Source organism: Gymnoscopelus braueri, assembly GCF_963280865.1.
Source record: "Gymnoscopelus braueri genome assembly, chromosome: 1".
In the NCBI taxonomy this organism is placed as follows: Eukaryota; Metazoa; Chordata; class Actinopteri; order Myctophiformes; family Myctophidae; genus Gymnoscopelus; species Gymnoscopelus braueri.
This window is the reverse complement of record NC_137603.1, coordinates 23,880,124-23,908,089: the sequence shown is the minus strand read 5'-3', so window position 1 is coordinate 23,908,089 and position 27,966 is coordinate 23,880,124. Positions and strand designations below refer to the sequence as shown.

Here is a 27,966-nt window from a genome sequence, read left to right as displayed (position 1 = left end):
AGATATTTTTTGCAGTTGTTTTCAACTGCAGAGAAGACTAGAGCAAAGAGCAGTGATTCCCAAACTTTTCTGGATCAGGGCAGGGGGCCCACTTGAAATTCTCGAAAGCGTTTGCGGCCCACCCATCTGACCACTTAAAACGGCGAATTAGTCAAACTGTTAGCTCCTGATGAAGACCTGAGAGGTCGACATGTGTTGGACTTCCTTTTTTAGTCTGCAGTCTGTTCACCTGGGGAAACAAGGCAGTTCAGAACCGTTTCTTTTAGTGAAAATAGCTGATCTACAATGTGACGCGTTGTGAGCTTGTAGATCTGCCATTTTCACTACTTTTGTTTTGACACGCTTGTATGATGAAGTTGTGCATTCATTTACAAAAAAAAACATAAAAATGAAATATGGAGCAACGATAACGACTATATTTATATTTGGACAAATTGAAAACACAAATTCTCCTTCCTTTAAACTAGAGATCCTTTATTAAATAAATCATGGTCAATATCCATGAGGTCTCAGTTTGATATTCCTCATTCCAAAAAGAAAACAAAAGAACAGAGCTAGTAGACCATTCCTGTGGTATTAGTGTGCATATCAACGCTGTCTGTCTGTCTGTCCTGCATGGCAGGACAGGGGGAGGTGACTGACTGGCTTCCCCAAAAAACACAACTACAGTATGAGCAGCATCAGCACGGGGGTCCATCCACTGTCAATTCAACACACAAGTCACAGGGTTTGGAACCGACAACCTCCCTGTGATGAGAGCTTTTCACAATTCTTCAGAATTAAACACTTAAATGTCACGTCACCCATTTTCAACCTTATCTTCATATAAGTGGTCAGATGACAACATTTCTCAGTCTCAGAGGAGGGCTATGGACAGTTCAGAAACCTGCCTACCAATGACATCATCGACGGGGATTCCAAGCTAATACAAACTACAGCTTTTGTTCTTCCTGGAAAGTTAGCATGCTGAAATAGAAGCCACTGTTCTTGCAATAATAATAATAATAATAATAATGATAATAATAATAAAAAGCTTGAAATGACCAAACCTGCGTACCGATGATGTCATTGGTAGGAAGGTTTCTAAACTGTCCACAGCCCTCTGGCCCCTTTTCCACCAAAATAACTTTGGTTATAGAACTGGTTCCGCTCTAGATTCTTGGAACCTTGGTGCCTTTCAGGGAACCGGCCGCAAACTGGCCCGCGTTTCCACCAGTTTTAAGCAGAACCATTGTAATTGGGGGCAAGAATATGTATTTTTTTTTAGGGTTCTGAACCAACTCATTTTCAGCGGAAACACTCAAAATTAGGCGGGGAAAAAGAACGGAACCGGTTCAACCCTGGTGGAAAAGGGGAGTGAGTAGACAGAAATGGCGGCATCTTATACTGAGCATTAGTGAGAACTAATTAAGGTTGAAAATAGGTGAAGTGCTCCTTTAAGCTTGACACCACCATACAGCAAAAAAAGATGAGCTGTAGATGGGCTATATTCTCACAATTTGGAAAATTATTGAATTATTCATGAATTAATATTCATTTCCCAGGGGAAAGGGTGCAATTCTTTTGGATGACACACACCATTGCACACCTGAAATTATGCTTTGATTATTGTAACAAAATATCAATATATTGAATATCAATCTTCATGTTATATCAATGCATTTTTTAGACATCAAATTCTAGCTCACCACACTTTCTGTTCCACAAAAAGTGAAAGTGTGCACATTTTTGGGATGACGCACACCACTGCACACCAAATCTGATGCGTTTTTGTCACCCGTCAAACGATAAAGAAGAACGCACCAGACTTTGTGTGCTAAGGCTGAAGCGGAATTGAACGTGAATTGAACCCGGCGCTGATTTTAACAGAGTGCTGAACCTACAAACGACAAGAACATATGGCTGATCCTCCGTACGAACAGCTCGCAAACAGCGACCTATCCATCTCACTGAAACAGCCGTTATAAAAACCTACTGAAGAGGCAGATCTGTCTGTGTTCAATAATATCGTTGTCATTAACCACTTAAACCCTATATACTTAGTTGACCGGGGTCCCCCATGGTTCTGTACTAGATCCTCTAGTGTTTCCCTCAACAACGAAATGACTTCGCCAAAAATAGCCGATCTGCAAGCTCATGTCGCGTAGCAACACGTTGTGAGCTCACAGATCATCTATATTCGCCAAATGTTCGCCTCAGAATAGGGACGCTAGGGTTCATGTGGTTTTTAATTGAGAGTTTGTCCATCGCCTCCTCTTTGAGGAGACCAAGTTCCTCTCGGTTACTTGCAGAAAACAGCCTTCGCAGGAAAAGAAAACAAAAAACTAAACGCCAGGTTTTCGATGAAAAGTGCATTGTACTTAACTGTTCTCACTCGGTAATTATTCAAAACTACAGTAGTGTATTTGTACTACAGGGGATAGATTGTTAATGTAAAGGTAAACCACGTGAAACTAAAATAAAAAAATATTAACCACTTAGCCTTGGACCAAGACTGACAAAGATTATTATTAAAACATTTTTTATGATACTGACATTTTGTACGTTTGTCAGTCCAAATATCCACTGGGCAGCCTTGTTTAAACTTAACTTCTCCTGTACAAATTCTAAATATAAAGTGCTTTCCCTAAAGCCATGGATGTTACCCGCCTCATCGTAATATTCCATGTTTAATCCTGTTTGTGCCTGAATATCACTGTATTCCTCAATGAGTGTAGTGGTGCTATTGCAGCAGGTGAAAGCCGGTATTACACTCAATGGAAACGAGGGAATACAGAGACATTCGGGCACAGACGGGATTAAAGCACCTCTTTATTGAACAATATGGAATATTATGGAACACAAAGGGCCCGATGCGACGGGTAACATATGTGGCTTTAGGTTAAGCACTTAATAATTGGAATTTGTACATGCATGGAAGACAACGGGCACCACCTCCAGTGGATATTTGGAGTTGTTGTTCCATCAGTGTCAGACTTGGTCAAAGAAAGGCTATTTATGTAAAAGGTAAACCACGTGAAACAAAAACAAAAAAAGTTGGGTAAACAGTAAACACACTGAACTCTGCGTAATCGTTGTACAGTGAGGAGGGCTTTACATGTCGGTGACGTGGTTTTCTAGTGCCACATGACATTGAACTGTAGCAACTTTGGTAGTAAGGGACCCCTGGGTAGAAAATGGATTGCAATGTACTCCGCACGCACACACAAAGCACATAGCAAAAACAGATTCCTTCGTATTCAAGATGGGGTAGGAGACAAGTATCTACTATTAGGAATTGTTAAGTAAGAGCATTCAAACCAATGAATGACCAAATGAGTATGTTGTGACTACGTATCAAATGCTGGATATACAGAGTAAATAGCTGAGACGGTGGAGGCCCAGTTGCAAACTGGCTGGCACTTTTAAGTAAAAAATATAAGGGCATACCATTTTTTTCTTTTGTGAATGAATGAAATGGTAAACAAAATGTCAAGCACATCAAATGTAACTGCGATGGCTCCGTGACTGACACTTTTTCGTTTATTTTTTTTCTCTTTTAAATAACCGATACACACGACATACAGATTTGTCCGTCAGAAACGTTTTTCTTTTTTTGTCGGAGTCTAATACCGGTGGAGTAATAAATCCAAAAAATGAGCTCCCGTCCAGACCACTAAAGGTCTCTGTGTCTCTGTTATCAAACAACAGAGCTGAAACAACGTCTCCTTTTGAAGTGCGTCTCCTCCTTCTCTCTCTCCCCCGTGAAGAGTTCTAGCAGTTCTGGGCTCTTGGGAGGAGGTCAAAACAAAGAAACGATAAATGCATCCCAGTGTCTCTCTCCCAAAGCCTGGACAGCACCTCCAGCAGGGTGGGTGGGGGTAGGGGGGAGGTCTTCAGAAGAACCACGTTCCTCTGAAGGAGCTTCAGTCCTCATGGTGTAGTGTAGGTGTTTGTGTCCTTCCCAAAGTTGTAGTACTCCTCCATGTCCTCTATGTTGGCTGTGGTCAGCTTAGTGAGGTTCTGGGAGCCACTATTGTCCATGTTGTCTGGTGAGGTGAAGTTGAAATTTTGACCTTCATATTCTCCCTGATTTTCCAGTTCTGGAAGCGCTGCTAGGGCAAAAAACAACAAAGACATAAAAGTAGTTGTTATTTAACACTTGAACGGTCTTTTTTTATAACAAATACAGCCAATACTGCAGCTATGTAGTAATTAAAGGGGGTGTACACTAGGTGAATTTTAATTCAAATAGTGTTAAATAACCCTATATTAGAGTTCTCAACCGGCCTGAAAATGAAGACCCTGCCTGAACCGGACCAGAATTGAGAGAGAGAGAGAGAGAGAGAGAGAGAGAGAGAGAGAGAGAGAGAGAGAGAGAGAGAAAGAGACGGTGACATGGTCACATTTAATCAACTTCTAGTACGTTTATTTGTGAGGAGTGTGGCTCTGCGTAGTGGACACACGTACGTACGTACGTACGTATGCACGCACACACGTACGTATGCATGCACGCACTCACACAAAAATCATCCATGAATCCTGGATGGATGATATAAAAACGACTCACCAGTCACTAGCCTACTGCAACGGACAATCATAAAAGGTCAGTAATTCCACACAGTGCATGGTTTTCACGTAGTAAAAAAGTTAATTTGAATGAGCCCACAACTTATAATCCATTCATTCGTCGGTGCGTCTTGCACAACAAGCATCAACAAGGAGATTCACTAACTAGTTCCTGGAGCTGGCAGCGGGATTTCAGAATAAAACTCACAATGATATGACTAGTCAACGCAGATTTTATTTTGGAGTTCATCTACTTGGAAGTCAGCCCACAGCGTCGCTCTTCTTACTGGCAGTCGGCAAAGAACAAAACACACACAAAAAAACAAACATTCCTCCCTTCTGTTCTCGCTATCCCTCTTTAGCACAACCAAGGGTGCACACTTGTTTGTTATAGCTTGTAGATCTGCTATATGGCCCTGATCGACCAATTAGCATACATTGTCGAGTCGGGTTGTTTCCGGGCTGAAACACTCTATAGTAATGACTACTCTCAAAATGGCTGGGTGGTATTGAGTCATTTGCTGCATGTCACACCCCTCCTCTCTCTCTCTGTTTCCTGGCTATCTCCACTGACACTATCAATAAAGGCTCAGAAGAAGTAAAAAAAACAATTGAAATGAAATCCAAATTCAGGCTGTAGTCCTAGTTGACCTGCATATACTGTACGGTTGTTGAAAAAATCTTTCCAAATCTTTCCAAATGATCAATGCTTGAAAGAGGCATCGTTAAACAACCCTAGCGGTAATGTACTTTTTTTGTTGTCTCTACATGTAGATGCCAGAGCCAAAAAGTATTAGCCTTATGTTTACTGGAACATGAATTCATTGTAAAATCAATGCAGCATCACTGAGGCACCTCCACGGTCCATGTAACCATCAGCGCTGCGACATGCCTCATTTACTTTATGGTCGTAGACACTACAAGACATTTAACAAGAACATAACAGGGGAGACGGCAAAATGTGAATGTTTATTATAATAAATACCCACAATTCTGCAAAAGATAACCTGGCATAGAGTGCAACTGCTGGCATGTGCCCTTGTGATATTGTCTGTCTGCATGTCTGTGGAGACAAATACTAAAGCCTGATTTAGTGTGGGGTCACACAAGCGCAACTGAAGGAGAGTAGCCAACTCATGCCGAAGTGTCAAACCGCCACGTGATGCGATGGCATGGGACGTGACGGTACGAGGTGCGACAGATCGTACGAGACGGCACGAGCTGCAACCGCACTTGACGTGCCAACATGTAATGTACCAGTGTGCTGAAACCGGAAGCTAAACCCCCCCCCCCCCCGCCCTCCTTCACTCGTGTAGAATAGAAGTGAACGGGATGCAATTGTTTCCAGTTGTGAATGTGTGACCATACCCTTACACTAAGTTGCACACCAGAGTTGCACACTGGACATATACTGTAGTTGATTTACAAGCTCATAATGTGTGGAATTGCGCAACCAAAAGTTAAATCAGGCATAAAGGGCCGTCCACACCAAGCACTATGACTATCGTCGTTATAGTTGTGATGTGGACTCTGTCACTTGAGTTAGAACTATTTTTAAATCAATATATTTATATGTATTGTTGTAGTGCTTGGTGTGGACAGCCCTTAACAGTAGACAAGCACACAAACAAGCAGAGGAGAGCAGCAGGTCTCACCTTGTCCGTCAGGCGAGACTTCCATTCCATGTTTGACCTTCATGTGTCGGCTGAGGTTCCCCTTCAGGTTGAACTTACTGGTGCAGTAGGGACACTTGAAGGGTTTACTGCCAGCGTGGAGGTGCATGTGACCCAGGAGGTTGTACATTCTGTTGAAAGACTTGCCGCATACCTGGAAAAAAACAGACGTGGATACATACTGTGACACACATACTCACTGCACACAGCACCTTCAAACACCTAGAATACTACGGCCAATGTATGACCAATGTACATATTGTGCTATACATACTTTCTTTTAACCCATTGAGACCTGAAGCCGATTCTACATGTCTCCTAAATCCCAACAGTATTCTGAAAAACCTATGTTTCTATATCAGTGGTTCTCAATCTTTTTCATGTCAAGGACCCCCAAAATTATATGTATTTGGCCGCGGACCCCCATCAAAATATCTTGTTCCAGGGACCCCCCAGAAGCAAAGATTTGAGTTAAAAATGTTCGCCTTAAAAATATATATATTCAAAGATTTGCACACATTTTCACGATTTTTCAAAAATAGCAGAACTACAAGCTGCTATGAGCTTGTAGATCTGCTATTTTTGAATAGCCTAAAGTGTAAAATAATGCTTTTTAGCTCAAATCTAAAAATGACACAGTTCCAGGTCTTAATGGGTTAATTATCATTATTTAGGGAAGCCAATTATTTGTATCAGTTCTTTTCTCCCCATTTAGTCGTTGTGCCAATGACGTCCTCCCCACACATTTCTGTGTTGCCACTGCTGTTGTACCCTACCGGCTCACCTGCCAGTGAGGAGGCCCCCACTGGGAGGATATAGAGCCTCCATCCTACTCCTCCTGGGGAACATTCCCCGCTGACTGGCTCCACCCCAGCCCATTGGGAGTTGCCAGCGCAGCGACAAAAGGTCACCCTCCCGCGACCAATTGTGTTTGTATAGACGCTCATACAAGCTGGATGCACCACAGTGGATTCCAAACCCCTAGTCTCTCTGTGGTGGTGGACAGGTACTTTACCCCTGCACCACCTGAGCACCCTATACAGTAAATACAGTCCTTTCTTAACACATTGATTGCCAAGATCGAGTTAACTCGTTTTTTTTATTTTATTTTTTTTATTTGACCCAAAGACCAAGGAGATATGATTAGTCGAAGATCTAGACTCCTATCCACTTCCTTGTTAACTTAAAACTTAAAAATTTTGTATCTCAGCTCCTGAGTACTTTTTTTTTTTTCAATGAAAAATCTCTGGCAATAAACTGCAAACAATCTGAAATAACTCTGGCAATCAATGTGTTAACCACATGAACCCTAGTGTCCCTATTCCGGGCATGTCATAAAAATGTAGATTCGCTTAAAATAGCCGATCTACAAGCTTACAACGCGCTGCATTGTAATGGGTTTTGAGGGTGTACTGTAGATCGGCTATTTTCTGCGAAGACATTTCATGTACAGGGTCCCCACACATTTTTAGCAATGAATTTCCAAAACTTTTCCAAAACTTTTCCAGAATATTTAGCCCAATTTCCAGGCCTACATAAAAATCATTCAGCGCAATAATGTCTCTTACTAATATGTACAATGCCCAAAGATAGGCAGTGTAGCAAAAATAAAGCATAGAATATAGAATGGTACAATTCCATTCCACATTTCGTGCAAAATTAGGGCATGCACTCACTGCAATACAAGACTCATTATGGCATCCGTATGACTTTTTTTTTAAATAATATTGCCTTGCATTTGCCCCATTTATGAAATTTAAAAGTAATGCAAGGATGCAAGGATATTTTAAATTACACTTTTGTTGTAGGTTTTCCTATGTTTTTCCTATTAAGTTTTCAACAAGAGGATACTGTCAGACACAAGGAGGGATGAACATAATTATGTAAAACCAGCCAGCTCTACTCGGGTCCTCTTCTCGCTTTACCCAGTCTTTAAACTTTTCATTTGTAAGCCACAAATTATTAAACAAACATTTCCCTGGCATTGTGGATCATACTACTAGTTCAACCGATATATTTTAACTGCGTTCGTTTACGCTTCACCGACTATTCACATGTTGCTCGCAATTGTTTGTTGGGACAGCAAACACACAAATTATAGGCTACAATGTCATTAGGAAAGACAGAACTCTTTGTGGAGGAGGGGTATGCATTTATGTGAGATCTGACATCATTTTCAATGTGTACCCAAAATTGGAGAACAACTCCACGGAATCGGTCTGGATAAAAATCACCTATCCTCACGCTAAACCCCTGATAATTGGCGCAATCTACAGGCCCCCAGGTCAAAATGAGTTTTATGATTTATTAGAGGAGCACATGGCAATCATTGGAAATTCAGAATTGATTTTGATTGGCGACTACAATACGGATGTACTCCGGAAAGACGCCGCCATATTTAAATCTTTCAAAAAATTCTGTGACATGCATAGCCTCACCCAAATGATAAAAAATATCACAAGGGTAGGCCCCACTTCTCAGACCATCATTGACCTCATTTTGACATCAGACCAGTCGAGGATTCCTTTAAGTGGAGTCATTGAGTGCAGTCTAAGCGACCATAACATCATTTTCTGCACGCGTAAGCTTCACAGATCTGTAGTTGATTGTCATAGCACGATCAGCTGCAGAGCTGTGAAAACGTACTCATCAGAAGCTCTCACAACAGCTCTTGAGAAAGTGGATTGGTCAAATGTACTCGGTGGCTCCTCGGCTGAGGAGTCTTGGACTGGTTTCAAAACTGCTTTTGTGTCTGTTATTGATAGCCTAGCGCCCAAGAAGGTGGTGAGAGTCAGAGCCCGTACACAACCCTGGATGAATGGAGACATCCTAAATGCAATCAAACTCAGAAACAAAATGTACTCTGAGTTCAGGAAATGCAAAGATGTGCAACTACTTGAAAGATGCAGAAATCAACGAAATGTAGTAAACAAATTGGTCAAAACTGCCAAAAAGAATTTCTTAAATGAAAGTATTGAGGCAAACAAAAGCCACCCACAAAAGCTGTGGGAAGCGCTACAGAAATTGGGCTGCAACAACAAAATTCAAACCAAAGCTACAAACATCTGCATTATTTCAAGTGGCGTGCTCATTACCGACAAGCAAGCGGTAGCAAACTGTTTTAACAGCTTTTTTACCACCATTGCAACCCAGTTGGTAAGCAAACTTCCTCAGCATTCAGGTTTGTACGGCTCTGACCACATCCATGCTCACTATGTTAAACTAGGGGCTAAAAAAGACTCCTTTTCATTCAAACCAGTAAATGCTGATGATGTGCAGAAAAAACTACTCGCCCTCCAGCCAAACAAGGCCACCGGCCTTGACAATATCCCCACCAGATTCCTCAGAGACGCAGCTACTGCTATTGCCCCCATAGTAGCCCAAATCACAAACCTATCCATCAGCCAGTGTCACGTCCCACAGGATTTCAAGTTGGCAAGAGTAATCCCTCTGCATAAAAAAGGAAGCAAATTAGAACCTGGCAACTATAGGCCTGTTTCCATCCTTTGTTCCATCTCAAAGGTTGTAGAGCGATTAATTCAAGAACAAATCAACAGCTACCTCAGCGAGCATAAACTGTTGTTTGAATTCCAATCGGGCTTCAGAACCTCCCATTCCACTGACACATGCCTACTGTATCTGACCGACTACATCAAACGTGAGGTAGACGCGGGCAAATACTGCGGCATGGTCATGTTGGACCTCCAAAAAGCGTTCGACACTGTAAACCACTCAATTTTACTTGATAAGCTGAGGGCGATTGGTTTTGACTGCACATCACTAAACTGGATGAGATCTTACCTGGAGGGAAGAGAACAAGTGGTTGACATCAACGGAACCATGTCCTCATCCCTCCCGGTGAGCTGTGGGGTTCCTCAGGGCAGCATTCTAGGGCCGTTACTGTTTCTTCTATACATTAACGACATGAGTGCTGCCTGTAACTGCAAATTGTTCCTGTTCGCTGATGACTCGGCACTCCTGATCTCGGGAGAGGACAAGTTGCAAGTTGAGGAGGCGCTCAGCTCCGAACTCTCAAAAATCCGTACTTGGCTTACCGATAACAAACTGTCACTACACCTTGGGAAAACTGAATCCATTCTCTTTGGGACCAAACATTCCCTCAGACAGATGGATGTAAATGATTTCAAGGTCAATGTCGATGACACAATTATCTCTAGCAAAGAAGAGATTACCTATTTGGGTTGTGTACTTGACAAATACCTGACAGGTGATAGCATGGCTACAAAGGTGGTCAAAAGAGTAAACCAGAGAACCAAATTTATGGGCAGAGTTTCCTCTTTTGTCAACCCTCAGGCCCTCAGGACCCTCTCTGGGGCCCTGATTCAACCACTTTTTGACTATGCTTGCACCTCCTGGTACTCCAACACCTCAGTGTCACTGAAGACTAAGCTTCAAACCTCCCAAAACAAACTGATTCGGCTACTCCTCGGATTGGGGCCCATGACCCACCTTTCTCCCACCCATTTTGCCAGCCTAGGCTGGCTCAGGGTGGAAGACAGGGTTAAACAACTAAAAATGGGACTGGCCTTCAAAATTGTAAATGCAAATTTGCCCGATATGCCCCCAATTCCCGCATATCTGAGTAAATACCTCCAAAAGGTTAGCGACACCCACAGTCACAATACCAGAGGGAGCGTTAACAACAATTTGGTACCACCCACCCATAAATCAAACATGGGCAAATTCTCCTTCTACAGCACTGCCACCCAGGATTGGAATAGTCTAACTCCATCCCTCAAAAAATGCAGTTCGCTGGGCTCATTTAAAAGAGCCTTAAAAAATCACCTTTCAGGAGGCCAAAGGTGGAGGTAGTACCATTTTCCCGTTAGACAGCAGACCCCCCCCCCTGTTCTTGTACATATATTTTTCCCCTCTTTTTTATTTTTTTTGTTGTACATAGTGTTATATATTGTTTTTGGCTGTTTATTTTGTAATGATATTTGAACTGTGGTGCCACTATATATGCCTATGAATTAAATACCAAGGCCCTCATTGGAAACAAGTCCGCAAGGACTTTTATGAACGGACCTGTTAGACAAAGTATTTTAAATGTAACTGTGCTGTTTTACATTTTTTGCCTAATAAAATATTCAAAAAACAACCTGCACAAGTTGCCAGGTTAGTGTCACGTGACAAACAAACAGCTCTACAAGCTAACTACTCATCACGCTGCAGCACGTTGTGAGCTTATAGCTCTGTTCTTTTTATCACGTGACACCAACCTGGCACCCTATGCAGTGCAACCTAACAATTGAGACATACATTAGGCTGCCATCACACAGCCCGTTCGGTGAAAAACTACTTATGTTACATATTTCGTGTAATGTTATACATGTTTATGAAAATGTTTTGTGTTAACAAAATCAATAGCCAAAAACAATGCATAGCCAAATATTTTTTCAGGACCCTTGATAAATTCCAGGACCTTTGATCAATTCCAAACCTTTTCCAGTACTGGATTTTTTAAATTTTTATTTCAAAATATTTCCAGGAATTTCATGACCGTGGGGACCCTGCATGTAGAGCCTAGTACAGACATCGTATTATTAATGCTGCTATTCTGTTATTTCTTTGTTACAGTTCATTATTTCTGCTATTCTTCACTAAATCTTGTTCTTGTTTATAGAGGATATGCGTGTGACATCATCATCAAACCCGGAAGTTATGCAGGAATGCCTACTGAGTGTCAAAAAAATACTTTCTGGCCTTGACAGCCCATGCATCCAAACAGAAAAGTCATATCTGATTGCATTAAACAACATTAAACAATGTTAAACTCACTTTGCATGTTGCTTTGCCACTCGCTTTGCCACTCGATGTGCCATTCACTTTAAGCATGCGCATATCCTCTATTATAGCTACAACAAGAATTTCACTCTCATGTACTGTATACAAGAGTCATTTTGTCTTTGTCTTTGTACAGTATATAAGACTAGACTAACAATAAAATACATCTTGAATCCGGATATGCAGGCACAGGAAAGTGTATAAAAATAATCTGTCATAGACTTTGATGATTCACAACTCCATGTGTTAGGTTTTGGTTCCAGTCAGGACGCTGGACTCCAGACTAACTCATGTACGGTACTAGGGAATGTGTTACAGTATATGCATCCTTTTCTGCTGGGTTTATCTTCTTCACATGGGGCAGTCTCTTGTGCCGCGAATTTGCACACCGGGGGAATCGGTAATATACTGTAGAGCACCTGCATGTTGCGATAAAATATACTTGGCGCCATCGATAACGTGTTGCAAGAGAAAGTCTGACTTCCATCCCTAGTGGCTAATGGACTGTAAAATTCATCAGAACATCTTTACAAGCTAAATCATAACGTTCATTTCTAATCCTGAAAGTAATTCTATTTTCTTAAGTCTCTGTCTAAGAAGTCTTCCTTAATATTTATGCAGCGAGCGAGTCTTTTTCTGCCAGTTCTCCAAATTCTGAAAGTAGACATAAAAGTTACCAATGCCAAACATTAGTTGTGTGAGGTGTCACATCTGGTAGCCAATGCCAGAGCTTGTTCCATCAGCACATTTTATTATTCCTCATCCTGTGGCCTTGATGAATAACTTTGCAGAGTGTAATTAAGTTTAATTGCACCAAATGGAAGAATCAGATCAACAGGGTTGTGATTTTCAATCATCTCAAGTGCTAATGGCATCTTTGCAACTAATTTCGCACACACACACACGCACGCAAATCAGTAAACAGAAAACACATATATCACCTGGGGGATATAATTAGATTTGTTTTAAATTTCAACTTCATTCTAGTTTTATAAAGCAAAGGACAGAGAAAGCTGAGGGGCGATATTATGAAGAGGAACAAAGTGGGCGGACGGACAGGTAGACAGATAGATAAGATATCTAGATCAGTGGTTCTCAAACTTTTTTATTTCAAGGACCCCCATAACTCTGAGTTACAGAGCTGTAACGGTAAATTTGGAACGCCCTCAAGGAACCCTGAGGATCCCTGGACCCCACTTTGAGAACCACTGATATAGATAGATGTCTCTACAAGAATGTCTTGCACGCAATGCAGGAGGCCACGGAAGTAACTCCCTGAATTTGTTTTTACATAATGTTTTGTATTTTCTGAAATATTTTCCTTTTTAAAACATAAATTTTTATGGAAGTCAAGGCGGTGAAATTGGGCTGAAACCTTGTCCAAACATGGACATGACCAACGTCATAGACGGATGACATCATAGACTGGACACATGACGTCCCAGATTCACTTGGAAGCCACACCGTTAACACCCTGTCCTGTTTTAAGTCCAATTGATTCCACTCAGTTTGAACAACAAAAGCTGTTAGATTGTCCTCAGTCTTTATTTCCGTGCTTTTCAAAGTGGGGCCCAGTGACCCCCAGGGATCCTTGAGGTGGCTTCCGAGCAAACTAGGCAACATTTTAGCCATTTAAGCCCTATTTTATACTTTCAGAAATATTCAAAAATAATGCAAATAGCAGCTCTACAAGCTTGTAGACCTGATTTGACCCTTTGAAAGTGCGCAGGAGAGAACGGCCAACGTCTTTGTGGCATTCGTCTTTATGATGAATGCCCCAAAGAAGAAACTGATGTTGTTCTCCAATTGACATCGACTTCTCCTTCTGGCATAGTAACTTTGTATGGGCAGTCAAATTGAAGTAGTCTCACAGTAAAAGAACATACTTTTAGGAATTTTAATTGACAATTTAACATTCCAATGTCATATTGAAAACTTGGTAAAGAAGCTAAAGGATTTTATTTTTGAAATAAATTGTGCTTTTTCCTTTGACGCCAAGAGAAAATTGGTTGAGGCTACATTCCTTCCCTTTTTGGACTATGGTGATCTGATTTACATGCATGCCACTCACTGCCAAATGCTTGCAGTGGTTAGATACGGTGTATCACAGTGCTCTAAGGTTTGTCACAGGCTGCTAGTCTCTCACTCACCATTGTACCTTGTATGCCAGGGTTGGGTGGGATATTCCAGTAACTACAGTTTATGTTCAAGTGACTCCCTGTTACTTACTGTCCATAAAGCTCGAACTGAACTTGCCAAACGAGCCTTCATGTGCACTGCCCTTGCAGCTTGAAATCACTTGCAGACAGATCTGAAGCTTGAGGACTTGATCACGCTTAGGACTTTTTTTTATGCGTCTAGTGGTGCTATTATTTTTCTTATTTTTCTTGCGTTGTTACTCTGTTCCACTCTTATTTTAAATGTTTTAAACGTGTAAATGTTTGTATGTTTTTGTACTGCTGCTACCCTAAACAGGGCTCCCTCGTAAACGAGATCTTATATCTCATTGGGACTTCACCTGAATAAATAAAGGTCAAATAAAATACTAAAAAGATCAAAAGAAGTGGCCCCGCACACTGTCTTCATTTAAACAAATATTTATTGAAGAAATAACGTTTCGGTCAACTGACCTTCATCAGGTGCCACAGCTACCTGATGAGGGTCAGTTGACCGAAACGTTATTTCTTCAATAAATATCTGTGTAAGTGAAGACACACATGAAAATGTATGAGAAGCACTAGTCTAGTTGAGCGAAGCGTTTGGACACAGACTGCGTCTACTAAGCTGCAGGGTTATTATAGTTAACTAAAACTAACAAAATAACAAAAACTAGAATTGACAAAGCATTTTAGTTAACTGGAATAAAGTTGTGAGCTTGTAGATCTGCTAGTTTAGCTATTTTCCTGACCTTTTTGAATCTCACTCCTGACAAACACTCCATTTTAGAATTAAAAACTGAAACGAACACTAAAACTAATAAAAACTCAAATAAAATTAAGCCTTTTCAAAAAATAAAAAATACAAGCAAACCCGCTTTAAAAACAAATTACTTTTTTACCCCCTTTTCTCGACAATTTAGTCGTTATGCGAGCACCACCCAAGTTTTAATGAAAACCGAATTCAAACAAATCAAAAACAAAAAATCTAAACTAAATAGACTGCTTTGCTAAGCGGTTAGCTAGCATCTTAACGTTGACCCTCACCTTGCATTTGAAGGGTTTGACGGGCAGGTGGACGATCATGTGTGTCTTGAGGGTCTGCTTCTGGATGAAGCTCTTAAAACACACGTGACACTGGAAGGGACGGATGCTGTTGTGGATCAGCATGTGTCTCTTCAGGTTGGCCGACAGCGTGAACTCTCTGGAACACACGTCACACTTGTGGCCTTTCATCCCCTGTGGAGCACAAAAACAAAAACATGACGTTGAGTGAGTGGGTTACAGGTCATGTTAAATGTGTTGTAAGTGGTTAAAAGTGTAAATAGCTATATTCCCATAGCAATCTTTGAGACAATATGAGTGTTTGTTCAGTAACAGGGGTAACAGAATATACATTTTACTAATTTTGTCCGCTCAGAAAAGAAAACTCATATAGGATACAGGATAAACAAGTGATACTGAAGTGATGAAACAAACAAAATAAATGAGCTGACAACATTTTAACTGGAACACTATAAAATTGAAAATGATAAATGGGTACTCTCCACTCTTCCACTGAGACTTTTAAACCCTGTTGTCAGGTAGGACACCTACTGGTTGACAAGTAGTACTGCCTGAAGCTCAGAAGCGCAATATCTCTAATCTATTTTACAGACTGAAGCTTTAATTTAGTCCCTTGGCCAAAAAAAAAACAGATCTACTGGACAAGCTAACAATGTACAGCTTTTGCGATACATTGTTAGCTTGTAGATCTGTTTGTTTAGGCCAAATGACATCATTGTTCTGCGGAGGTCAACATAACTGTTAAAATGTGAACGTTCTTCTAGGGCTGCAATAGTTAATAGAACTTATCGATTTAATCATATATAATCATATATATATATATATATATATATGATCAAATATATATATATATATATATATATATATATATATATATATATATATATATATATATATATATATATATATATATATATACACACACACACACACACGTGTATATATATATATAAATAAATAAATAAAAGGCCTGGTTTAATAAATTAATTGATTTTGGGGAAAAGATTTGTCTATTTAAATTTTCAAAAATACTGAAAATAGCTGATCTGAGATTGGCTTGTAAATCAGCTTTCTTCTGTATTTTTTTCACAACACCGTAGTACGGCGAAATATGAAATGGGGCTTAAGTCTGTCGATTTAGGCTATTATATTGTTTTAAAACAATTAGAACAGTGGTTCTCAAGGTGAGGTCCAGGGACCCCCAGAGGTATTTGAGGGGGTTCCAGGGGGTCCCGACAAAATTAGTTAAGATAGCATCATAATCCGTTAAACCACTTTAACCCTATCTACATCGGGTAGCCTACTTGAAAATAGCCGATCTGCTACAGTATTTTCAAAACATCTTGGAAAAAGTAACAAGTAGACCTGGACAAGTATTGTACAACATTTTAACAACACAAATCTTGTATGGGGGTCCCCTGGCACAAAATATGGGGACCAGCAGCCAAATAAATATAAATTTGGAGGTCCTTGACATGACAAAGTTTGAGAAGCACTGGTCTGGAACAGTTTGCCATGTGTGCCAAAGGAGTTTTGATACCGTTGTCATAGAAACGGGCGTTGGGCCAGTGCACAAGACCAACAATGTCTTCCAGTCTATTGACGGGTGTTTAACCCATTAAGACCTGAGGCCGATTATAGTCTAGAAATGCCTTCTACATGAGTAGTTCTCACACAAAAATAGCAGATGTACAAGCTCGCACCACGGCACAAAGTGACGTGCTGTGAGCTTGCAAATCTGCTATTTTTGAATAGCCAATGCAAAAATCTAAAATGACAGAGATGCTTTCCCGGTTTTAATGGGTTAAAGAGCCAGCTGACAAATGTTCATGCACACAGAATTAAAATATCCACATACTGACGTATTCCCTCGTTTATATGACCATATTAAAAATAACATGGCAGCCATTTTAGGTACTACGCCTTTCTCTTCTGAGTTACAGACCTGTTACAGGCCTTTCTCTTCTACAAATCCTCATCTACTGCACACTAATTGCATCCTCTACGATTATATTTACAGGGTCCAAATGGACTTCTAAACTAAGTATTCTAGTGTTTTAGGTCGTATTTGGTTTATGAACCCATTAAAGTACAACATTGATTTCACCTAAAAGGACCATTTGGTCTTCATGTGCTGCTACCTTTACTTGGTGTTCAGTGCCAAATATCTAGTAAGCTCTATTTGGAAGCTACGCCAATTAAAACAGTGTTAGTGAGCTATATGAGTGGGAATATGACTTATAGGTCACTTTGACAGACAGGTTTTGTATACAGCCAGAAGAGGCTGTCAGACTGCTATCCCACACACTGTCTGCACTACACAGGTCTGTTCCTGCATCAGCCAGCAGAGGGAGCAGTGAATGGATGCTACAAAGGAGAATGTTCTCAGCCTGCTGACTGCTGTACAACTCTTTATGATTCATGATTTATGATGTTTAACCACATTCAACCTGGCATGCCTATTTTGGGAAAGTCATTATAGGCTGTTAATAGTAATAATAGTAATATAATAAATAAAATAAATGTTTGCGCATTGTCAAAATGTTTCAGAAATATCAATCTACAAGACGCGACACCTTGGGATCTTGTAGATCTGATATTTCTGCCATTTATCATACTACAAATTCTATATGGCTTAAGGGGTTAGCTGGTTCACGCATTTCCCACATAAAAACTGCTTAAACTAATTCTATCAGATACAGCAAGACATCTACAGGTACCTACTGTATACCTTTATATCTACCGTATTATATACATTTATATATCTTTAAGTAGGAGTTTGAATCCTTTCTCAGATTTGCCTTTTTTTTTGGCAAATGAGGGTTATCTCATTAACTCATTCACTGCCTAGAACGACTAAAACGACTTTTGTCCTTTAAGCCCCCACTGCCAAGAACGACTAAAACGACTTTTAAATTTTTCAAAAAAATGTTCTTATTTATTTATTTAATTTTTAACCTAAAGACCAAGGAGATATGATTTGTTGAAGATCTAGACTCCAATCCACTTCCTTGTTAACTTAAAACTTAAACATTTTGTATCTTGGCTCCTGAGTACTTTCTTTTTCTATTCAAAATCTCTGGCAGTTTGTCAAACGCAAAAATAAAAAAGTTCTGGCAGTGAATGAGTTAACTGAATCTGAGAACTGAGTATCTCAGTAATCTGAGTATGTATTCATATCTGTATGTACATGTATCTGTAGTATGGCTGTAAACATCTCTTATGGGGGTCCCTGCCGTATCTTTTCAAATGGGGTTCCGCAGGCTAATATGTGTTAATTTGGGGGTCCTTGACATGAAAAGGTTTAAGAACCACTGCTATACACAAGTGCATATTCATATCTGTATTGTACCTGTATCTGTACGCGTTGGAAACCCTTTCAGAATGACCTCAACATTCTAAATGAGGACTTCAGAGTTAAATGATATCAAAAGAATGACAACTTTGAATGCAGCTGCTTCCGAGTGACCTTTAACAAGATGATACTAGTGATTACCTATCAAATGTCCACTGTGACTGTGTGTGTGTGTGTGTGTGTGTGTGTGTGTGTGTGTTCCTGACATAGGCCTCATTTGGGGACAAATATTAAACATGAAGCCACTTGATTGGGGTCAGCATGTCAACTTGTGGACAAAATGGGTGTCCCCAATTAGATCTCAGTGAAGTTTCATAAGGTTATGTGGTACGTCAATGCAATGTCCCCAAAGGTTTACAAAACCAGTGTGTAAGTGCATGTGTGTATGCTTGTGTGTGTGTGTGTGTGTGTGTGTGTGTGTGTGTGTGTGTGTGTGTGTGTGTGTGTGTGTGTGTGTATGTACTGTATGTTGAACAGACTGGGGCACTGCGCTGTTACTAAAGTGTCTTAAAATGAAGGCTATGACTAGGTTATATGACAAATATATTATTCATGAGACTTTTCATTTTTTATCATGAAACCTTGTGAAAATGCAGGACTGAAAAGCAGCAGTCAACCCTAATCTAATTCTCATGTCTTGTTCTTGTCTGTCTCGTGTGGAGTTCTGACCGGGATAAGAGAAGGCCCAAGCAAAAAAAGAAAAAACGAAAGTCTGACTTCATGTTGAAATTCTAACATTCTAGTTTTAGAAGATTTTACAGTTAATGAAATTGCACAGCTCTGCAGCAAAGAAGATCAATTATCCTTCTGCAAGATTTGGTGTTTGGGATTTTCTTTGTTATCTCCAAACATCCTATTTGTCACACATCCTATTTGTCAAGCATTTTAGGTCCTTGCTGACTTAAGTCCAAGAAATCCAAAAATGTTTTATTTTTAATCAAGGATTCAATTTGCCCTTGAAGAGAAGTCAGGTTACTGTATCTCTACAGTAATCTGTTATCTTAACCACTTGAACCCTGGCGGCCCTACTCTCAGGGGTAAATATTCAGTGATATTGGCAGATCTACAAGCTCACGTGTCACGGTGTGACATGTTTTGATTTAGTGTAGATTGAAATAAGGAGCGGGGCAAGGGAGCTGGGGGACTCCGGTCAACTAATTATATACAGTAGGGTTTAAGTGTTTAACTAAAGCCTATCAAAAATCCTACAAACACAAGTCATGACTCTCTTGATGATATCATCAATAGGAGACACTATACCCAGGGAGTGATTCTGCATGAATTTGGCCAAATTCTGCAGCTACTAAATATCCTGATTTGGATGCAAAAGCTCACACACATTTTTGAAGTATGTTAAGTCTGTCTCCAAATCATTGTCAATGGAGTGCCGCCAAGTTGTGTCTTAATGAAATCACATCAGATTAGAGGCTGGGTTCTGAGGGAGGACATTGTTCACTGTGACAAATGGTGACTCAACGGACTGAGATCAAAGTGTATAGTATATAATCAGGTTATTGTGTTCCGTTTCACATTAATAATGTTAGCATGTTATTAATTATTATTGTCATTAGCTTTAATATCTCATCTTAATGCCTTGTAAGACATCTCGTCTCCAGTACGGGGCTGAACGCTGTGGAGTTTTCCACTCAGAACATAAGGATCCAACAGGGCGACGCAACCCAAAAATAGCAGATCTACAAGCTCACAACGTGTCACGCTGTGACATGCTGTGAGCTTGTAGATCTGCTATTTTTCAGCACACAGCTAAGGCTTTAACGAATACTTCACCCCTGAAATGACTTTTTTTATTTGTTATTATCCATTACTCCCACCACAAAGCTTTGAATACATCGGAGTGTGTTTGTTTGTGTCGCATTCCTTTATGGTGAAAGATGAATCCTGGACCCCTATTTTGAAGAAAATAGGGGGCCAAGAATTACAACAGCAAAACAATGTAAAAATTCTGTTTGTAAACTCCAAAACAATTCTCACTGCATGTGGTCTTGTATCCAGTCCGTGTCCTCAGTACTTAAAGGGTTCATTTGTTTGTTAAAATAAGTGTTAAATAGCTCTATATTCTGATCATAATTTCTAAAGAGAGTTTATTCAGTAACAGGGGTTTCCCCATCACTCAGGAGAAAGAGCTCACACACAGGATACATGATAAACAAGTGAACTGGTACACTATAAATTATCTCTTCTGGATGAAAGTGATGTCCCACCTGAAAATGTATTTTCTGTGTATTAAAGAGCTGGAGAGACGGGGAGACTCTCTATAACAATAATTACTCTAAGAATCATCATCTGTTTTTACGTCTGGAGACTCCTGTCTCCCGTCCAGGACAGGCTTCAGACACGCCTCCTGGAGAAGACTTGGCTCAGATTTGAACCCATTTGATTTGTCATTAGGGACCCGTTGTGACCGCATGCCCTTGCTGACATCGACACAGAGTAGGGATCGAACCCACAACCTTCCGCATGAAAGGCGTATGCTCTACCCGCTACACCAGGGCCAATAATTACTATCAGAATATAGAGCTTTAACTTTATAAAAACCTTTTAATAGTAAAGTTTGACATAACATGCAGTGTTTTGGAAGTACTGAAGATATGACTGGATACATGCCACTTGGATCATACTGTGAGAGTTGTGTGAGAGTTTATAAACAGATTTTGAAACAGATTTTGCTGTTGGGGATGGAACCCTAGGCTGATTCTGTGGTTTGTTTTCCAGTTCAGGCTAAAAACTACAGAAGGTTAACATGGCTGGCTGCACAGGGCACAGTCACAAATAAGCTTCATATGCGTCGTAAGACTCGTAAACCAACGGAAGCTGAGACTTCAGACGTGTCAGTTTCCCATGTTGCCTTGGGGTTTGTGGACAGCAAAGGCAAGACTGCCAATTTTCTGGCGTGTAGTTTGTTTTACTTTACGTTGGAGCAGTTTGACTCACTGAGCGAAATGGCTGCTAAGTGGGGTCAATGCCGGCAATTCTTTCCTATTGGTTGGCACCCGGTCAAAGTTCACCAATGTTTAACTCCACGACTCACATGCGTTAAGACTTCACACGCTTCAAAGCCGTCAGCGCGCCACAATGGGATGCTGACGCTTCTGACGTGTATGAAGCACATGTGTGATCAACACAGCTGTAGCTCATAAATTAATAATGAGTGTGTTACATTTAAGTGTGTTAAATGTGCACTGACACACCTGTTGACTACCGTGGCTCTGGGCAAACCTTAATCTAACACAACCATTATTAAGTTCATTAGCTGCAACTGTGTTGCTTACTAGCCTGCCATGTCTGCTGTAGTTTTTTAACCTGATCTGGAAAACAACAAAATCAGCCTAGAGTTTCATGGTCCTTTAATCCTGGCCCCCTATTTTCTTCAATTCATCAAGTACAGTATATTCTCTTTGGATTCTTCATTCACCGTGAAGGAATGCGACACAAACAAAAACAATATCCATGATGTCAAAGCTTCACGGGGTGAGTGATTGATTGAGTCATTTTGGGGGTTAAGTATTCCTTTAAAGGAGCACTTCACCGATTTTCAACCATATCTTCATATAATTGGTCCTCACTAAAGCTCATTATTGAGGGCCATTCACACTAAGCACGATGATTATAATTATTTTGGTGTGGACTCTGCCATCCACTTGATATTTAAAGCTATATCTTTATAGTTTAAGTGCTTGGTGTGAGTGAACGGCCCTTAAGATTGCACCATTTCTGTCTACTCGCTCTGTGTCTCAGAGGTGGGTTGTGGACAGTTCAGTCACCTTACTTTAATCCCCAATCATCGATGGGGATTCCAAGCTAATAGAAACTACAGACTTTCTCTTACTGGAAAGTTAGCACACTGAAATCGACCCATTGCACTTACACCAAAACCTTTTTTTTAAAGTTTGAAATCACCAGAAATGACCACTGATGACGTCACTGGAGGAAACCGATGATGTCATTATAGGCAGGTTTCTGAACTGTCCACAGCCCACCTCTTGAGACACAGATTGAGTAGACAGAAATGGTGCCATCTTACAATGAGCATTAGTCAGGACCAATTATATGAAGATAGATTGAAAATGGGTGAAGTGCTCCTGAAAGGACGCAGCGTGGAGGATGGATGGCTGCCAGGGTAGAGGTTGCTCTTACCTGCCTGCTTCACTCACAGCTCAGAGGGTGAAGGACAGAAGATGAACTGAGGACAGAGAATGTGTCACAGCCTCCTCTGGCGTCCCCGACAAATGCCTCGCTTTTTTAACATCTGTCTCTCGCTCTCCACTAATGACTCATTCTGTCTTTTGTTTGTTTTGTTTTTACACGACAAAAGAAGAAGAAAAAAAAACCTAAAAAAAGGATGTGAAATTAGACATTGATATTTACAGTTTACGGTACGGTAACGGTACAGTGTGTTTCTGTGACTACGGCAGTCTGGGTGGAGTCTGGATGGTGGGAGCGGTAGGCGAGGCGTCCGGGTTCGGCGGGGACAGTACCTTATGGGTGAGCGAGTGCTGCCGCAGGTGGTGCAGCTGAACGAATTCCAGGCCGCACTGGGAGCAGGTGTACGGCCGCGGCGTCTGGTGCTTCAGCAGGTGGTTCTGCAGCTGGCTGCGGTAGGCGAACGACTTGTTGCACTCGGTGCACTGGAAGGTGTGCGGTCCCTGGTGGCTGGTCTGGTGCCGCTTCAGGTGGGCGTACGTGGGGAACTCCATGCCGCACTGCGAGCACACGTGGCAGCGGCCGCGCTCGTGCTTGGCCTCGTGCGCCCGCAGCTCGCTGGGGTAGGCGAAGCCGCGGCGGCAGAAGCGGCAGCTGTAGGGCTTGACGTCGGTGTGCTGCAGCATGTGGCGCTTCAGGTGGCTGGTCTGCGTGAAGCCCTTCTTGCACACGGTGCACTTGTGGGGCCGCGTGCCCTGGTGGGTGAGCAGGTGGGTCTGCAGGTGGCTGGGCTGCTTGAACAGCTTGCCACAGTGCGGGCAGGCGTGCGGCTTGATGCCGTTGTGGCCCAGGATGTGCGTGACCAGGTTGTACTTGGACGTGTACGACTTGTCGCACATGCGGCACTTCCAGCGCTTCAGGCCGTCTCCCACGTCCACGCAGTACGACTCGTCGATCTGGATGTTGATGTCCAGGCGGTCGACGCGCCGCCCGCCGTGCCGCCGCGGGGGCTGGTGGTGCTGGGGGTGCGGCTGATGAGGCCCGCCTCCCCCTCCTCCTCCTCCCGCCACTGCCCCACCTCCCCCTCCGGCCACTGCCCCTCCTCCCCCTCCTCCCGCCCCTCCTCCTCCTCCTCCTCCTCCTCCTCCTCCCCCTCCCCCGCTACCCTCGGCCCACATCATGCCCTGTCCGCTGTCTTCGTACTCTCCGCCCATCCCCATCTCCCCGGAGTCGTAGCCTCCAACCTCGCTGGTCTGGAAGTAGCTGCTGATTGCCTCCTCCTGCTGGCTGGAGGCCTTCATCATGCCCGGGTGCTGTTGCCCCACCACCTCCTCCTCATCCTCCCTGCCCCCGCCCCCCCCGCGCCCCCCGTGGCCGCTACCCCCCATGCCACGCTGCTGCTGCGCCTGCACCCCGCCGCCCCCTCTGTGGCTCGGGTCTCCTCCTCCTCCTCCTCCGCCCCGGTGGCCCACCTGGGAGGGGGGAGGGGGGTGTCCGTGGGCATTGGCCTGCTGCTGCTGATTGGACGTGTCCCGGTCGCACTCGGAGCAGCTCTTGCTGGAGCCTCGCAGGGCGGTGGAGTCTACCGGGACCAAGCCCCCTCTGGTGGCCAAGGTGTTCAGCATGTGGACGCACGACGTCAGGCCAGGATTGACGCCTTCGCCTTTAACGTGCGACGAGGACCCGTCGCCCCCGTGGCGGTCCGGGTGGACCACCATCTTGACGTCGGGGTGCGGCGGGGGACCCTGCTGCCACCGGCGCTGGCTGCAACTGGGCTGCATCTGTCCTCCGTCCTCGCCCAGGTTGTCGCCCAGGTAGTCTCCGTTGGCTCCGATGAGCTGGTCGGCGTACTCGTAGTCGACTCCGTCTACTGGTGGCGCGGGGGACTCTTTGGGCTCGCCGGTGTAGAATCCGTTGGGTGCGATGGTGGCGCCAAACACCTCATTCTGGGAGATAAGACCTAGCACGGCGGCCTGGGCCAAGGACAGCACGACCACGGGATCTGTCTGTGTGCCTGCGTCCACCAGCCTGGCCATTACCTTGGGCTCACATCTACCCAGGCGCCGGCTCGCCTCCTCCTGCAACGCAAAGCACAAGACAAACACTCAACAGTTAATCAACCAAATCAATTTATCAATCAATTTAATCCATAATGAAAAATTATTAATAATCAATGATGAAATCAAATACATTTTGGGGAATTCATGCAGGTGTGTTGGACTTTACTATCATTTTACCAATCAAATACAATTGCATAAATGGACCATGAAGTCCAATACGGCTGCAACAGTCAGGCCTTAACAAATCTGAACCCCAAATATATTAAGGCTGCAGCTATCAATTATTTACTTAGCAATTATTCTATCAATTACCTTTTCATTTTTTTCATTTATTTTTATAGATCAACAAATCAACACAAAAATAATCTAATATAGATTTTTTATAATTGACTAAATTGATTAGTCTTAAACATGTAAGCCGTATTTTACACTTAGTTGTAAAACAGTGTTGTGCGTGAATAGCGAAGAAAAAAGCATGTACTGTACAACACAGTGAACCCCCATTCATACTTTGCCGTACGATGCGGTTGCAAGCCTACGATACGCCTACTGCGTTGAAAACAAATCATATCAACGTCTCAATACAAAGGACCACACTAAAGTTGTTGCATCCATTCTGCAACGCTGTTATTTAAAAAGTGGCTGAGTTGTTGCCACCTAGTTTTAGCCCATTCATTGAATCTAGAATTCTAGATGTCACCAGATGTATTGGTAGGCGGAGATCTCTGATCGTATGCGAGACTACTCTACAGATATCAGGAGTTCTGCCAATAACATTTACGATATAGAAAAAATAAGTCCGTCTTTGTTGACAATCTGTTTTATGGATCGCAAATCTGCACGTTTGGAAGAACATAATAAGCTACACCCACAAAAAACACTATCCGGACAATTATGTCAAGAAACGTCCAAGTGTAAATGTGACATCTTCTGGTGGATGGAGCATTAGGGCCCTTTGAAGTGAAGTGCATTGTCCTCCAATAGGAATGTGCCCTTCATCTTTTCTAATCCAATAGGGATCACGTTGTTGAGCTCATTGTCCAATCATAGTGTGTGTCTGTGCCAGTTGTCGAGAGACAGTGAGAGAGAGACAGTGAGAGAGAGAGAGAGAGAGTGGGACAATGAGACAGAGAGTGATGTCTAATTTATGCCCGCCGTACGGCAGTATCGTTGGAGAAAAAGGCCAATCTACAGCCACGGGACACCGTTGTACGACAAAGCATAAAGCAGGCTTGAGACAAATCTAGAGAGACAGAGAGGGGAGGAGGAGGTCAGTGGTTCAGGTGATGTCTGTCCTAACCAACCTCCCTGGCCTCACATCTGACCATGGAGAACAGACTTCCTAATCCACAGTCACTCAGTAGGTATGGGCAATGTGTGTTGTGTGTATGTTTGAGTGCGAGTCTGTGTGTGTGTGTGTGTGTGTGTGTGTGTGTGTCAGAGTTTTGTGTCAATGAATTTGATGGCTTTATCTCTCCCTCTCTCACACACACACACACACACACACACACACACACACACACACACACACACACACACACACACACACACACACACACACACACACACACACACACACACACACACACACACACACACACACACACACACACACACACACCCCCACACACACACACACACACACACACACACACACACACACACACGTGTGGGAAAAATAAAAATGAATGAGATTAAGAAATGAAAAGAGAATTGAAAAGCTCAGAGAGAGAGAGAGAGAGAGAGAGAGAGAGAGAGAGAGAGAGAGAGAACAGAGAAAAAAAGAAGAGAAAGCAGAGAGAGAGAGAGAGACAGAGCTTAGGGGTAGGTAGAGAGAGAGAGAGAGAGAGAGAGAGAGAGAGAGAGAGAGAGAGAGAATCAGCAAGAGCAAGCAAGACAGACTAGTGGAGGGGAGGGGGAGAGAGGGAAAAAAGAAAAAAAAGAAAGAGGTAGAGGAGAGATAAGGAGAAGAAGAGGAAGGGAGGGGGAGAGAGAGGGAGGCTGTGAGAGAGAAAGAGAGAAAGACACTGGAGAGGCAGAGAGAGAGAGAGAGAGGGAGGGAGGGAGGGCAGAGTGAAAGAGTGAGAGGGTGAGTGAGTGAGAGAGGAGAGGGAGGGGTAGAGCAAGGCAGTGAGCAAAAGAGAGCAAGAGAAAGAGAAGGGAGGGGGAGAGAGAGAGAGACAGACAGACAGAAAGAGAGAGAGAGAATGAGACAGACAGACAGACAGACAGACAGACAGACAGAGGAGTAGGAGAGAGAGAAAGAGAGAATGAGAGAAGGGAGGGGGAGAGAGAGAAAGAGAAACAGAGAGCAGGGAGGGGGAGAGAAAGAGAAACAGAGAAAGAGAAGGGAGGGAGAGAGAGAGAGAGAGAAGGGAGGGGAGAGAGAGAGAGGAGGGAGGGGGAGAGAGAGAGAGAGAGAAGGGAGGGGGAGAGAGAGAGAGAGAGAGAGAAGGGAGGGGGAGAGAGAGAGAGAGAAGGGAGGGGGGAGAGAGAGAGACAGAGAGAAGGGAGGGGGAGAGAGAGAGAGAGAGAGAGAGAGAGAGAGAGAAGGGAGGGGGAGAGAGAGAAGGGAGGGAGGGAGAGAGAGAGAGAGAGAAGCAGTGAGCAAAAGCAAAGAGAGAAGGAAACAGACAGACATACAGAAAATGACAAAATGAGAGCCAGACAAAACGAGAGATAAAGAAGTGATGAAGTGAACGAGCGAGGGAACAGCAACGCAGAGGAGTTGAGGACGTCTTTGAGAGCTGCTTGGGGGGGGGGGGGGGACAACGAGTTAACATCAACACCACAACATCACTTTACTCTTTAAAAACAAACAAACACTAATTACACAAACAACCTCTCGTTCTTTAACCTCAAACTTTGTCACCAGAGGAGGAAGACAACGATCTGGGTTACTGTCGCCTCCTCATACAGTACCTGTCTGTCAGCTAGTCAAAGGCCAATCAATCACCAGTACTGACCCCCCCCCCTCCCCCCCACGCCCTCACCTGACCACCCGTCTAGCCCGCCTCAACCCCCCTCCCTCCCTCCCCCTTAACTCACCCCGTTCCTCTTGCTGTGATGGTGTTTCAGGTGTTTCAGGGACCTCATTCTTTAGCGTTGAAGTGCACTGAGTGAGGACAGCGTCTGTTCCT

The 27,966-nt window shown here is 42.8% G+C and overlaps 1 protein-coding gene across 1 annotated transcript; it reads right to left on the bottom strand.

The window, feature by feature from the left end:
• Positions 1-453: 453 nt before the first annotated feature.
• Positions 454-27,942, bottom strand: LOC308088042 (uncharacterized protein). Its single transcript, XM_080432380.1, has 6 exons — positions 27,875-27,942; positions 23,932-24,844; positions 23,102-23,823; positions 15,233-15,424; positions 6,204-6,375; positions 454-4,094 (listed from the first exon to the last, which is right to left on the bottom strand). The coding sequence occupies exons 1-6, from the start codon at positions 27,920-27,922 to the stop codon at positions 3,913-3,915; spliced, it is 2,229 nt and encodes a 742-aa protein (XP_080288506.1). The 5' UTR covers positions 27,923-27,942; the 3' UTR covers positions 454-3,912.
• Positions 27,943-27,966: the final 24 nt, after the last annotated feature.

Coding starts and splice junctions, on each gene's coding strand:
- LOC308088042 (XM_080432380.1), bottom strand. CDS start 27,922: ATGAGGTCCCTGAAACACCTGAAACACCATCACAGCAAGAGGAACGGG. Junction 6,376..15,232: donor TCAAACCCTTCAAATGCAAG/GTGAGGGTCAAC, acceptor GTTTTTTTCCAG/GTATGCGGCAAGTCTTTCAA. Junction 4,095..6,203: donor AGTCTCGCCTGACGGACAAG/GTGAGACCTGCT, acceptor TTTTTGCCCTAG/CAGCGCTTCCAGAACTGGAA.